The 13998-nt window shown below is 52.1% G+C and overlaps 4 protein-coding genes across 4 annotated transcripts; 2 read left to right on the top strand and 2 right to left on the bottom strand.

Annotated features, from left to right (window-relative positions):
- Positions 1-609: 609 nt before the first annotated feature.
- Positions 610-990, bottom strand: N7496_001668 (uncharacterized protein; the record flags this gene model as incomplete). The annotated part of the gene is made up of 2 exons (XM_056694599.1): positions 610-865; positions 974-990. The coding sequence occupies 2 exons, from the start codon at positions 988-990 to the stop codon at positions 610-612; spliced, it is 273 nt and encodes a 90-aa protein (XP_056561328.1).
- A 2138-nt stretch (positions 991-3128) lies between these two features.
- On the bottom strand, positions 3129-6248 carry N7496_001667 (putative ARID/BRIGHT domain protein (SWI1); the record flags this gene model as incomplete). The annotated part of the gene is made up of 1 exon (XM_056694598.1): positions 3129-6248. One exon carries the CDS (start codon positions 6246-6248, stop codon positions 3129-3131), a length of 3120 nt encoding a protein of 1039 aa, XP_056561327.1.
- Positions 6249-9105: 2857 nt separating this feature from the next.
- Positions 9106-10681, top strand: rpt3 (proteasome regulatory particle base subunit RPT3; the record flags this gene model as incomplete). The annotated part of the gene is made up of 5 exons (XM_056694597.1): positions 9106-9362; positions 9431-9529; positions 9593-9879; positions 9937-10600; positions 10663-10681. The coding sequence occupies 5 exons, from the start codon at positions 9106-9108 to the stop codon at positions 10679-10681; spliced, it is 1326 nt and encodes a 441-aa protein (XP_056561326.1).
- Positions 10682-11656: 975 nt separating this feature from the next.
- N7496_001665 (Vacuolar protease A) lies at positions 11657-13024 on the top strand (the record flags this gene model as incomplete). The annotated part of the gene is made up of 3 exons (XM_056694596.1): positions 11657-11758; positions 11826-11967; positions 12075-13024. The coding sequence occupies 3 exons, from the start codon at positions 11657-11659 to the stop codon at positions 13022-13024; spliced, it is 1194 nt and encodes a 397-aa protein (XP_056561325.1).
- Positions 13025-13998: the final 974 nt, after the last annotated feature.

Below are 13998 nucleotides of genomic sequence, written 5' to 3'. Positions count from 1 at the left end.
CAACTCCATAATGCAAATGAAGGCCATTGACTTAGACGTGATGGTGGGCGCCGGTCATGAATTCAAGAGGAAGTAACGAGGCTTTTCTGCGTGCACAGACTGGCGTACTCGATTATATTACGCCATACAAATTGATAAGAGCAGACGCTCGTGGTGATGCCGATTTTCCTTCTCGTTATGTGATATTGCACAGCTTGCAAATGGCAGATTTGTAGTAAAATGTGTAGAGTGTCGCCTGATGTAGTCGAGCCAGGCTAATATATGCTGCGGGTGTGCCAATTTTCTCTAGCCAACGCCGAGAGTCATGCCTGGAACAACGGGGTATGGCCAATGGAAGTATGAAAAGTGTTTCCGTCTAGGTCGATTATCTGCTGGCTTGAGCGTTGCATTGCAGGTGTATATCTGGGATTCTATCAGAGTCACATGGCTTATGGTTAGCTGGAATGATTGCGGGCTGGTGGATGGATAGAAGCTGCTCAGTAACAAAGCCTTACCTTCATCTTCCAGGAGACCCGCTCTCGCCTTGAAAGCCCCAATAAGATATAAAATTATGGATACGTAGACCGAGGCAAGTTTTGACCCTGTCGATGAGCTTGGCGTGGTTCAGTGTCAAGCCCATCGTCTTTGCCTTGGCCGCCGGGAGAACATCAGCTTGGGCGTGTCCGGATCACCGCGGGTCCCAGCCGAAATTGTCCAGAACTTGACGACGTGTACGAGGCCGCGGAAAAGAAGGACGAGGTGATTATACTGCTGGTCACCGAGGTCAAGCATTTTCCCGGCCTTCTCGACTCTCCACAGTTCGTCGATATGCTTGCCGTCATGGGTGTTGAGCTGGCGAACCACGGTGCGCGGGTAGGTGTCGGGCCTGATCGCATGGATGTAGGTTCATTCCTGAATACCCACGTCACTGGTCAGTCTTCCTCATAGGCTCCAATGGTTGCGAGAATGCGAATTTCATCCTCCTGGAACATACCGGTGATTGTAACACATAAGATGGTCAGGAATGAATACCAGGCTATCGTCCAAGGTACAACAATCTGGTAGTGCTCGGGGCAGTGCCAACCTTTCGCTCCTTGAAGTACAAGCGCTGTCAAAGACTTCCTAAGGGAAATCCTGCTGAGGGCAGTAGTTGTGCACAGAGGAAGCGAGCAAAGAAGGCAAGAGGTCGAGTGAAAACGGCGTGTTCGACTATCTAGGAGACAGGGAGGGAAAAGGCCTTGAGCCAGCCTGAATAGGCTGGCAAACACCGAACGCTGGACCTGAAACCTCCAAGAGGGAGCCTCAAAGAGGACAGGGCCATCAGGAATCATGTTGTGGCTGAGAATATCATGAGAACCTAGAGGTCATTGGCAGGAAGATATTTGTGGTCAACTTCCCCGGCATATTGAGTTGTCTTCATAGACACATGATGTGAATTGGTAGTCGTAATAGAACATATGCTAGTCTCTGAAAGTTCTGCGTGAATCTGAGGATTGCCATCACTGCGTTCACGGTCTCATCACTGATTTTGAACACGACGACGAGGTCACATGTTGGTACACGGAATCATCTCTTCCCGCTTGTTACCACCCACCGGGTAGTCCGCAGTCTGAGATATTGGCATATCACCAGCGTGAAGATGCTAATAGATAGGGTAGATAGGCACGGAACAGGAATGGGAAGCAATCGTGACTCAACTCAGGAGTAATATGGCCCTTAGGCGCCAACCGAAACAACATAACCGGATTCACCAATGCGTGCGGAACCTTTCTAAAACTTTTTGGTAGGATCCGCACCTCTGACCATGCCTTGTAGAGCTCTTTGATGTTGGAACACTCAACCGTACGTTCATTATTCCAACCAGCTTCTTCGGGCGTGGTAGCGATAGGACGTCACTCTAGCGGTCCACTTTCTGGCCCCCCTCCAAGCAGACTAAAGTACCCATAGAGATCATGGATTCGATTCCACATTGGTGTCGCAGTCAAACCGATAATCGAGTTTCATTTGATGAGGGCAACCGTCTGGTGCTGTCCACTCTTGATTGACTTAATATATTAGCCTTCGTCAAGCACAACATGCTCAAAGGTATAGCATGTTTCCTTGGCGAAAGCGAGCCTTGGGTAGACCGGACAATGATCTTCAGGCTAGGAAGCCATCTCTGAAGATGGCAAGATCTTTCTTCTTCATCGTTGATAGTATAACAGTGTTCCATCTTCGCGACGGTAACCTTTGACTTGCTTCTCAAGTGTGACAGCGATGAGATGTAGTTCCTGGAAGGGAAGCGCGAGTTATTGGAGAGACGGCGAGTTGTATCCCCACTCCATCAAGAAGGAATAGAGTGGAAGGACGGTAATCTGGCGCGATTTAGCGAGGAACACAAGGTATCGGAAGCGAAACGATATCGAAGGCAGCAGACAAGAGTCAAACCATGAGCTTATCTATATAAAAGGTAACGAGTGGTATATAGCAGAGGTGGGTGAAGAGAGATGTCGTTGGGGAAGTGCTCAGTTAAGTAAGGAGAGTGGAAAGAAACCATGTTTGTCGGTGTTTGCAGTATCCAGTGCCATTCTATCCATGAGGACACACGGAAATTGCATCAGGCTACAAAGGCCAAGAGATACACGTCTTACAAAAGGATCGAACCCCTTACAAATTCCACTTGGGCATAACCCATCAAATGAACCTCAATCTCTCGCATTCAGCCGAGGGTATTTTGAGCATTGTACACAGAAAAGAGAAGACACGAACACGCTATCTCACAATAGAAGTCAAGTGGTCAAAAAACCCGTAATCAGAGAAAGGGACACAGAAAAAGGAAAAGAGGAACCCCCGATATCCACCCGCGCCCAAAAAAGAAGAACCCATCCATAGGGAAGAAACACAAGGTCGAGCCTGCCCAGACCCGACTCGACCTGACTTAACAACCGACAGCAAAGACAAGCTGAGATTGGCTGGCTTAGAGACATGAGTACAAATGACATGATAGAAATTCAAAAAAAAAATTCTCGTATATGCAGCGGACACGCGGCAAATCAACTCGTTTCCAACACCTCACCTTGCGTGATGGTCACCAAACCCAATGTCTCTTGAACACAACACATTGATAGGGCGAGGCGAGATGCAAAAAGAAAAGAACGCCACAGTGTACTCTACTCTGCTAGATTGGCATATGTGAGGAGTTGACGGATGATGGTAGGGTCCATGTTCGCAAGAAGCAGGGCACCAAGCAAGCTCTCTTTGCTGGGGAGGATACCGGAGGGAAGGTGAAGGGGGGAGGCGTTGTCCACTTGCTTAGACTTTTCGGCGAGTCGGCGCAGGATGGCGAGTCCACGATGGATGATCGAGCCATATGCATAGGCTTCGGCCTCGGCCTGGCGGCTTGAACGTGGGTTGATATTCGGAAGACGCTCCGTGCACAACAAACAGGAAATGCGCAAGAGATGAATGGCAAACCCGTCGACAGAACCAAGCCATAGCTTGGCCAAAGCTCCATCGGCAAACGTGGTCAGAACGTCAGCTGCCAGAAGACCCTGCATGAGCAGGGCCATGCGGGCATCCACAACTGCCAGAGGCTTCTTATCCGGAACAGCACAGATGGCAAGACCGAATGTGCGGGTGAGAAGCTCGGGCTGCGGAGGTGCAGATCCGTCCCCAGAGAAAATGGCACCGAGGTAAATACGGTTCGGGTCATCTCTTGCCAACAGCTTAGCCAGGGCATCGACGGCAGAAGAGGTATATCGGTGGATAGAAGGATTAAATGCCGCAAACATGATCTGGCCCGACTTCACAGCTATGGGGCCAGGCAAAGGCGAAAATGCCAGGAGGAAGTGCAATAGGCTAAGGGCCTCTTCTTTCCCAGGTATTTGCATGACGTGAGCCAAGTTGCTCATGAAAATGACAACATCTTTCATCAAGTCCAGCAGATTTTGGTCAGTTCGCAGATACCTGTCGCGAGTGCCGATGTTTCGGACGATATTTGCAAGACACTGGGTCACGGAGGGCATTCCCAATGGCGCAAAGTTGGGTTCAGTAAACGAAAAGTTTCGAAGAATGGTCGTGATGCATATCAATCGATCTACCGCACGGTCCAGCTCGTGCTCAAGGCTCCCGAATTCATGCACATCGGCAAGGGATGTGTGTTCGGACTGACATCCCCGAGTGACGTCTTCATATGAACGCAGAGATATCACATCGGAGACTTCTTGAGAATGTTCGGCCAGGAAGTCAGCCTGATCATCGGCACAATCCACCAGGCTCTCCATCAAGTCCTCGGCATTCTCGAGTGAGACCTGAACGCCATGTTGGCAGGAAAGAGTAGTGAGTGTGTCCAAGGCAAGTCGAACTTCGGCATGAATGCCAGATTTCAAGCTCATGGTCACCGCATGAATATCTACCAACCCCATTTCTGCGAAGCTCGGGAATGTGGGTCTGAGCGTTCGAATCTCCTCGCCCAGTTGGTACATTTCATCCACTTGAATGGGACCATGCAGTCGTTGCTCAGTGATGATCATAGGCTTGAAGGGGTCTTCAATCGGCCGCTTGACTACTTGGTCTGGCTTAGGTTCCGGAGCTTGCACAGGTTGCTGGACTGGAGTCATAGAAGACTTCCCTTGCTGGGATGGAGACGGTGCGGCAAACTGTCCCGCGGCTTCTGATTGGGGAGCAGGGGGCTGTGACTGCCGTGAGACACTAAGCCGATGACCCTGTTGAGGTGGCTTGCTTTGGCTTCGGGCCTGAGTGGGTGTGGCAAACCCATTGGCCGGGGTAGCTTGGGCATTATTGGAGACGGGGGTGCTATGTTGAGGTGTGTGGGGAATTGGTGGCTGGGGTTGCTCGAATCCTTGACCCGGCTTGACTTGCGGAGATTGGAATTGGATCGCCGATGGATCGCTCGGCTGGCGGGGAATCCCAACCGGGTGTTGCTGTTGCTGCTGCTGCTGCTGAGGAGGTGGCGGTTGCTGCTGTTGATGGTGTTGCTGTTGCTGTTGCTGCTGCTGCTGTTGCTGCTGCTGCATCTCAGCAAACTGCTTGGATTGGGATTGGAAGTATGCCTGCTCGTAAGGAGCCAGGTTCCTTTGGTGGTACTCCCGAACTTCCTGTGCGGCCATGGGGAACTGGACTTGAGGGAATTGGAGTTGCTGTGCAACCATCGGCCATAAGTTCATCGCGGTCACTTTCTTGGAACCGCCCATTTTCATAACCGTTCCATACAACTGCATGACATTGATGGGACGGCCGCTGATAATGGGGTTGGGGTCCAAAGGCAGGTTTCGTGACATCATGAATTTTTGTAACGTTCTCATAAACATCTCCGGATTATTAGGCTTTCCCATGCTTTGCTGCTGCTGCTGCTGTTGTTGCTGCTGCTGCATCTGGCGAATAGCAGCCATTTGCTGGGGATTCGCCATGGGGTTCATACCACCAGGTACTTGGGGGCGACCGGCCATTTGAGGGTTCGCATTCATCTGTTGGCTTTGCTGCATTTGCATTTGACGAAGCCGCTGTTGCTGAGCCGCAATGGCTTGGTGATAACCCTGAGGCACCTGCTGCATCCCATTAAATTGTTGTGCCTGCATCGGAGGTTGCTGTCCTGCCGAAGTCATTCCAGGTCCCTGTTGAAATTGCGGGTTCATGGACTGAGGGAATCCCTGCCCAGGCATAAATTGGCCATTCTGTGGGGTGTTCACACGGCTGCCATCCGATTGCGAGGGTGACATGTGAGGGCCACCCACGTGTGGACCGGCTGGTGAATAAGGGCTTGGTGAGGTAGTTCCCATGCGTACACTTTGTTGCTCAAAGTCTTGGATGATAGGTGACTGGGCCACATTGGGTGAGGCACCTTGTTGGAGATGTTGATAAGGAGTCGGATGTTGAGGGAACTGGGCGCCATTTGCGGGACCTTGGTAGCCTGGGAATGGTACTTGATGGGGAGTCTGCGATCGCGACCCAGTGACACCCGCACCGGGGGCAGGGCGCGGTGACATAGGCATTCCATCTTCTGGCCGCGGTCGCTTGGAAGGAATTACTTGGTTCGGGTTGTGGAAACCCGGGGAGGCATTCCTTGGCACGCCATTGAACATGCGCTGGAACTGGTTTGGATCCTGGGGGTTGGGGGAGGCATGGAGAAAGGCGGCTGAGGGGTCGATGGTAGAGGGATTGAATGCGCCGTTATCCTGGCCAGGAATGGTCGAGGCGTCGGCGAGCCAAGCGTTCATGTCGTGTGGTTTTTCCAACCCATCTACATCCCGGGCAACGTTAGCAAGGTCCATTGAGCGGGCGCGTCATCATCGCGACAAGAGCAACTCCAATCAATTCCATCTCCATCGTCAATGGGAAAAGGGAAAGTGACCCTCTCATCAATGCTCAAGATGGAATGAACGCGTCTTGGGCGGCGGTGTTGAGGGCCTGCGCGCTCGGTCGCGACACGCTTCCGGGGGTGGTCTCAGATGGAAGGGGGATGGGATCATAGCCGCGAAACAAACAATAACCATTGGGAAAAGGCGAGTGGGAAGGAAGAATAAAATGATATACATACCGACAAGGCTGGATCACTCAAATTCCCGACTTGCGATCGGATGGCTAAGGCCGGGTCCCGGAATTAGCAGATGGGTCGAAGGGGAGAGGTTTGGACGGAGGTCCCGGGATCACGTGGTGTGGGAGCCTGAGGCGGGAACAGAGTCACGGGGGGGGAGGGAAGATAAGTCTGAAGAAGGGCCAACGTTGGGGAAGGGAGGCTCAGGCAGGGAAGGGGGGCGGGAAATGTACAGTATTGGGCTGGAAGGGCCTGTTGATCTTTCCTGAGGCACGATAACGACGGTCCAGAAACCAGAAATCATAGACAAATAAGGGCTGGGGGTGTGCTGTCGGTGGGCTGCCCGGAAGAAGGGGGGGAAGGGGGAAAAGTGGGTGGGTGCGTGGCGACAGGGCAATAGGGAAGGAAATTCGGGGGGGGGGGGGGGAAGATATGGGGGGGAAACGGGGGGTCAGAAAAGCCGCAATACAAGCAAACGGAAGCAAGAAATAAAAAGGCGTACCTACCGTATACTTTTTGGCAGCAAGCAAAGGCAGTTAAGGGATGGAAGGGCGAAGTGGAGAGAGAAAAAGAGGGAAAAATACAAAAATACGGGGAGAGAAAGAGACCCGTTCCCGTCATCGCAGTCGGAAATGGCCCAGCTGGGTGGCTGTGATACCAGATAATACCCTGTATGGTAAGTAATTCACTCCAACGGTGGTCCATCGGCCAACGGGTTCCAAGCGGACTCGTAATCACCAATACACTTCTCATACTGTAACGTACACAGTCCTGTTTCTGGCTTTGTCTGTCCACTGTTTTTTTTTAATCATCCAGGAAATGCTTCAGGAGGTTCTGTGTTTTCTTGAATGGGATAGTAACGTCCTGGCTGAACATTCTGTCTTGTTGGTTTGTAGCCCATGGGTTAGTAAGGCTGTTTGTTAGGCAGGTGGCCGTCTTCATAACTATACGAAGGTACCGATAGAAGACAGGAGACAAGGCCACGAAGATGAGAAGGATAACTTTATAAAAGGCAGATCATCAAGATCTGGAATATCCAAGGGAAGAGAATTAGAGGGAGAGAAAAAAAATCCTCGTCGCAGGCCGGAGATGCAAAATGAGCTCGGCGAAGATCCATTCCAACGGTCTTCGCCCAGTCCGGTTAGTGTGTATACTCTTGCCAGCCACTACTGGGTCACCCCAGCAGAGGCAGAATGCAGTGTTTAATGGTTTTCCAAAGGAAGTGACTGGGGAAAATAAGAATCGTAAAGATCAAAGTGACGGAATCTTGGGGGAAAGAAGAAAAAGGCCTGGGGGAAAAGGAAATCTCCACGTCAGGCACAGTGACTGGTACAGTTGGTGGGCGCGGCTCTCCTTATATAAAGCTCGGACTAGCGTCTGATAATCATGACGAGCGCAACCAATCCCCTGGTCACGCAGAAAACCGAGGAGGCAAGAAAAGAAAAGCGAGAAAAAGAGACTCTCCGCAGAAATTCGGAGCCGTTCCCAGGACCCAAAAGAAAAACTCCGCCAAGAGGGCTTCCCCTAGTGGTGCAAGGATCCGACTCGATCCGCATGGGGCATCGTGATGGTTTCTGTGCCTGTCCCACCTTTTGCGACCACCGCTAAACCTGCCAGTCTGCCGGCCTGCCAATCTGCCCAACCACTACCGACTTAAATCGACGAACCCAATCCTGGTCCGGGGGGTCCACCGTAACGGGATTTATGCTTTCTCATGGCTCAAATGACATCTGAGCCTAAGCGACGTGAATGGCAGCACGAGCCCCCGCGATCCTAGGTGGGTTCGTTAATCAGCCAGAGTAGCCAGAATAGCCAGGACCAAGGATCATAAGGAATAATGGAAAAATCTTAGACTTGCTTCCTCGGTTGGACAGGATCAGCTGCCTTGATCTATGTACAGAGAGCGTGCTGTCAGCATCATCTCATCTCTACGAATCATCTCAAGACAGCCCCGACCATGGGGCTGATTGGCCATGGGCTGAAGTTGGGCCTGGCCCCAATACATTCTATGGTGACCATGGGTTCCCGGGCGAAACAGCCACTTATAATTACAATGTTTAGCTGACCGCTGTCAGAGATGGCCGACCAGGTAATCTTGTACGCAGTAAATATGGATTAATTGGTTACGGCGTACCTAGTTTATCTCAGTTAAATAGGGGTGGTGCCTCATGTACTATACCAGCATATGGATGGGTGGTGTGGGATGGGAGCCATCAAAATATATAGTCAATCAAGACTTATTACGGACCTGTCGCAGACGATTAACCTAGAGTTGCCCGGCACGTAAGTAGCTATTTGGGCAAAAAACCGCATCTCTAAACTGTTGCTTTATCGACGAGTTCAAAATGGAAGAAACTCGAAGACACACCATAATATCCTGGTAAGATTGCTCGTGGCTGGCCGATGACCATCGTCACGTGACCGATCATTAAGCTCCATGTTGCCCGATCCAAGCTCCAAGGCCGGCTCATCATCATCTCCGGACCCTGCACAACGCGCCTCACAACGTCGATCTACGAGCCCATCTTTGAACACCCTCCATCATCTCCTCTAATATCCGGCTTTTATTCCCCATCACATAGAAGATCGCAATCATGGGAGACGTCGCCGTGGAGAACCCGGCAAACAACGTCACGCCTCTCCCGAAGCCAGGTGCCCTGGATGCCCTTGCTAACCTGGACTCGCTGGAGGGCACTGGAGCCGATGGAAACGATGAATATGCCAACCTGAAGCGGCTACAGAGACACCTAGAGTCAGTGATGATGAGGATGCCCCCAATCCTCTCCGACGTTACTAACGCCTTCGACAGATACATCCAGCTGCAGGAGGAATACATCAAGGATGAGCAAAGGTAAGTCCTCCCAACATGTCGGAGGTTGGAAACCGGACTCAATGATTGACTTCTGTGATTCAATATAGGAGCTTGAAGAGGGAGCTTGTCCGAGCACAAGAAGAGATCAAACGGATACAGAGTGTGCCACTGGTGATTGGGCAGTTCATGGAGGCCATCGATCAGAAGTAGGCTTGACCCTACAATCTAATAAGAGAGGTGTTATCTTTTTCTAACAGGCTCCTTTCCAGTACTGGTATCGTGCAGAGTTCGACCGGGTCGAATTACGTTGTCCGCATCCTGTCCACACTCGACCGCGAGAAGCTGAAGCCCTCATCCTCGGTCGCCCTCCACCGTCACTCTAATGCCCTCGTCGATATTCTTCCCCCCGAAGCCGACTCCTCTATTGCGATGTTGGGTGAGAGCGAGAAGCCAGATGTTACTTACGCCGACGTGGGTGGTCTGGATATGCAGAAGCAGGAGATCCGGGAAGCGGTCGAGTTGCCGTTGACACACTTTGACCTTTACAGACAGATTGGTGGGTACAAATACGATGCTATATGGATGATGGGACCATACTAATCTAGCGATGCAGGTATTGACCCGCCCCGCGGTGTCTTGCTGTATGGACCCCCCGGTACCGGTAAGACCATGCTGGTCAAGGCCGTGGCCAACAGCACAACCGCCAGCTTCATTCGCGTGAACGGCTCCGAGTTCGTACAAAAGTATCTGGGTGAGGGTCCTCGTATGGTTCGTGACGTTTTCCGGATGGCGCGTGAGAACTCGCCCGCCATCATCTTCATCGATGAGATTGATGCCATCGCCACCAAGCGTTTCGATGCCCAGACCGGTGCCGACCGTGAGGTGCAGCGTATCTTGCTGGAGCTGCTGAACCAGATGGACGGTTTCGAGCAAACTAGCAACGTCAAGGTCATCATGGCTACCAACCGTGCAGACACCCTGGACCCGGCTCTGCTTCGCCCTGGTCGTCTGGACCGTAAGATTGAGTTCCCGTCGTTGCGCGACCGCCGTGAGCGCCGCCTGATCTTCACCACAATTGCATCAAAGATGTCTCTGTCGCCCGAGGTGGATTTGGACTCTTTGATTGTTCGTAATGAGCCGCTGTCGGGTGCCGTGATCGCTGCCATCATGCAAGAGGCCGGTCTTCGGGCGGTGCGCAAGAACCGATACAACATCATCCAGAGCGACTTGGAGGATGCGTACGCAGCCCAGGTGAAGAGTGGCCATGAGGATGACCGGTATGTGCCTTTTTGTCTCGCCTCGTGCCCGCCAATGTCTTGTGTTACTGACTTTGTTACAGTCTCGATTTCTACCGGTAAGCTTCATCTTGCTGGGAAGTGTGTGGATGCGGGTGGTGAAAGCGTGGCCCGGACCGTTGTATTATCAATAATCTGTGATACTTGGGAATGCATGCAGGATTCAATTTTGGAGGCTTGACTCGTGATAAGATGCGATGTGATAGGAGGCATTCCGTACTACGTAAGGGTCAAGCGATACGCACAAATTTCACCTGCATTGTACCACGCAGGGTCTGTTAAACCGTATCATACCGGACATATGTAGGAAGGTATTGTTCAGGCCGCTAGTATTGTTTCGATATGGGTGTATTAGGAGGGTATAATACTTATGATTTTGGACCTGTCGACGATCACCCTATAGATAAGCAGATCAGTAGTATGGAAATGATCTCCGCCTAGCGTGGATAGGGCGATATCCTACAAGGATATAATTCTTGATTCTAGGTCTTGGGGAGTAGTCTAGAGCCTCAATTAGTGTTTTCGAGGTTTACTCAGTACAACTAGGCGAATAAGTCTATCTTTTTGGTCACACTACTCCTACAGCGACCTTGCGGAGAATGTCCTTGGGAGCTGTCGCCACCTCATTCTGCATCTGCCAGGTACGGCGCTTCGACCGTCTCCCTGGTTATCCCCGGTTAGCGCCAAGCAGGCAAAAACGCCCAGCCACCTCCTCCTTTCCCAGTGGTTACCATGTCAATGATTGTAACATGGGGGGTATTCCAACCTAGTAGAAACACCTCGAGAAATGGCCAGTATTGACCGTCTTTCTTGTTTATTCTGGTAAAACCGGACTAGGGACAGTCCCCAGAAGTAGCTTAGTCCCCAGAGTGTAACCCCAACTTGGTTGGGTTGACCGTGGTCGGCCCAGCTGATTCCGGCAATGACGCACTCCCATCACGTTATGCCGATCAGTTCCTCCAGGCTCCGCCCCCAGCCCGTCCTTATCTTCCCTCACCTCCTCACCTTCGTTATCACCCTCCTCATCCTACACCCATCATGAAGTCCATTACCCTGCTCACAGCCTCCGCGCTGTTGGGCGCTGCCTCTGCTGAGGTCCACAAGCTCAAGCTCAACAAGATTCCGCTGGAAGAGCAGCTGGTGAGATTAGCCTATCCCCCGCCCGGAAGCGGTGCTTCGTACCCGAAAGCTAACAACAACATCACAGACCGCTGCCAACATCGACCGACATGTTCAGTCGCTCGGCCAGAAGTACATGGGTTACCGCCCTTCTTCTAGCTACCAGGACACCTCCGTCAAGCCCGAAGGTGGTCACAACGTGCTGGTCGACAACTTCCTGAATGCCCAGTGTAAGCAGATCGTCTCCACACCAACCATGAAACCGCTCCCTTCCCCTACAGTCCATCCACAACCATCTGTCAACCACAGTTTAAGCACCCTTACTAACTCTATCTAGACTTCTCCGAGATCACACTGGGTACTCCTCCCCAGACCTTCAAGGTCGTCCTCGACACTGGTAGCTCCAACCTCTGGGTTCCCTCGTCGGGCTGCAACTCGATCGCCTGCTTCCTCCACAGCAAGTATGACTCGTCTTCCTCGAGCTCGTACAAGAAGAACGGTACCGAGTTCGCCATTCAGTACGGATCTGGTAGCCTGAGCGGCTTCGTGTCTCAGGATACCCTGAAGATCGGCGACCTGGAGATTAAGCACCAGGACTTTGCCGAGGCGACCGAGGAGCCTGGTCTGGCTTTCGCCTTTGGCCGTTTCGACGGTATCCTGGGTCTGGGCTTTGACACCATCTCTGTCAACAAGATGGTCCCTCCCTTCTACAACGCTCTGGACCAGGGACTCCTGGACGAGCCCGTCTTCGCCTTCTACCTTGGTGATGCCAACAAGGAAGGTGACGACTCCGAGGTCACTTTCGGTGGTGTTGACAAGAGCCACTATACCGGCGAGATGATCAACATTCCTCTCCGCCGCAAGGCCTACTGGGAGGTGGAATTTGATGCCATCACCCTTGGCGACGCCACTGCCGAGCTGGAGAACACCGGTGTCATCCTCGACACCGGCACCTCGCTCATTGCTCTGCCCTCCACCATGGCCGAGCTCCTGAACAAGGAGATCGGTGCCAAGAAGGGCTTCACTGGCCAGTACAGCGTGGACTGTGACAAGCGTAGCAGCCTGCCCGACATCACCTTCACTCTGGCCGGCCACAACTTCACCATCAGCCCCTTCGACTACACTCTCGAGGTCCAGGGCTCCTGCATCAGCAGCTTCATGGGCATGGACTTCCCCGAGCCCGTTGGTCCCCTGGCCATTCTGGGTGATGCGTTCCTGCGCAAGTGGTACAGCGTGTACGACCACGGCAAGGGCTCCGTTGGTCTGGCCAAGGCCAAGTCCACCTAAATACGGTCTATCCACTATCCCACTAGGGGGAAGCTGTAGCCGCCGACAACCCTGGAGACACGAGCCGAGCGCATCTCTCGTATATACGCAATGTACATGCGGCTCTTCTCCGGGGGGAACCTGTGGTTTGTAAAGGTGCCTGCTTTTATCATCCGCGCCTCATGGCTTACAAGCATATCTTGACTGCTGTCCGATTTAATTCTTTTCCTTTTTAATGCTGTTCCATCCACTGGCACAGTCCTTCCTGGGGATTTGCTCGCTGAGGATCGTGCAGATTGTCAAGAGCGTGGATTTACTTTGCATTTTGTTGAATTTGTCTAGCTATTACCAATCAATTTCCCCTCCTAGCTCTGTATTTGACCTGGTCCTTTTGTTCTTGTAGATCTAAGGTAGTTTTCCACTCATAGATACTGTTGGTGCGTATAATAGTTGCTCCAATGGCTGTGGGCTGAGGAGCTTCGATGGAGCCAGAGAGGTCCGTGGCTGCAGCGGTCTCCTACTCAAATGGCCAATCATGAGTGCTGTTCAGCCCAAGTCAGTCTCAAGCCGGGACTAAGCTGGAAAAGCACATACTAATGGTTCAGAGAGTATAGCACAAAGCTACAATAAGACTGTAACTTATATTCAGCCTATTGTTGTAGAGTACCAAGCTCCTCCATGTAGTGTAGCTCTCCGGAGTGGATGGGATGTTGACATAAGCGGAGCTCCTTCAATGGAAGGGAAGCCGGTTGAGCCTGTCCCCGCACAAGTTCCCGGCCTGAGCTCTTCCTCTCTCCAATCCACACCGAACAAACACACCCCATCCATCCCAAACAACACCTACACACCGTCGCTTGAAGAACCCAGTGCGTGTATCATCTCTTTTCATCTTTCCACGCACCGCAACCTCCAAAGCGCACGTTCCCCTTTACACCTCTGCGTTCGTGTGGCGATATCCAACCACTCGACTGCCTACCAACTTCACCCACGCGCTG

Source organism: Penicillium cataractarum (genome assembly GCF_028827025.1).
Source record: "Penicillium cataractarum strain IBT 29864 chromosome Unknown utg000001l, whole genome shotgun sequence".
NCBI classification, from domain to species: Eukaryota; Fungi; Ascomycota; class Eurotiomycetes; order Eurotiales; family Aspergillaceae; genus Penicillium; species Penicillium cataractarum.
This window is presented reverse-complemented; position numbering and strand designations above follow the sequence as displayed.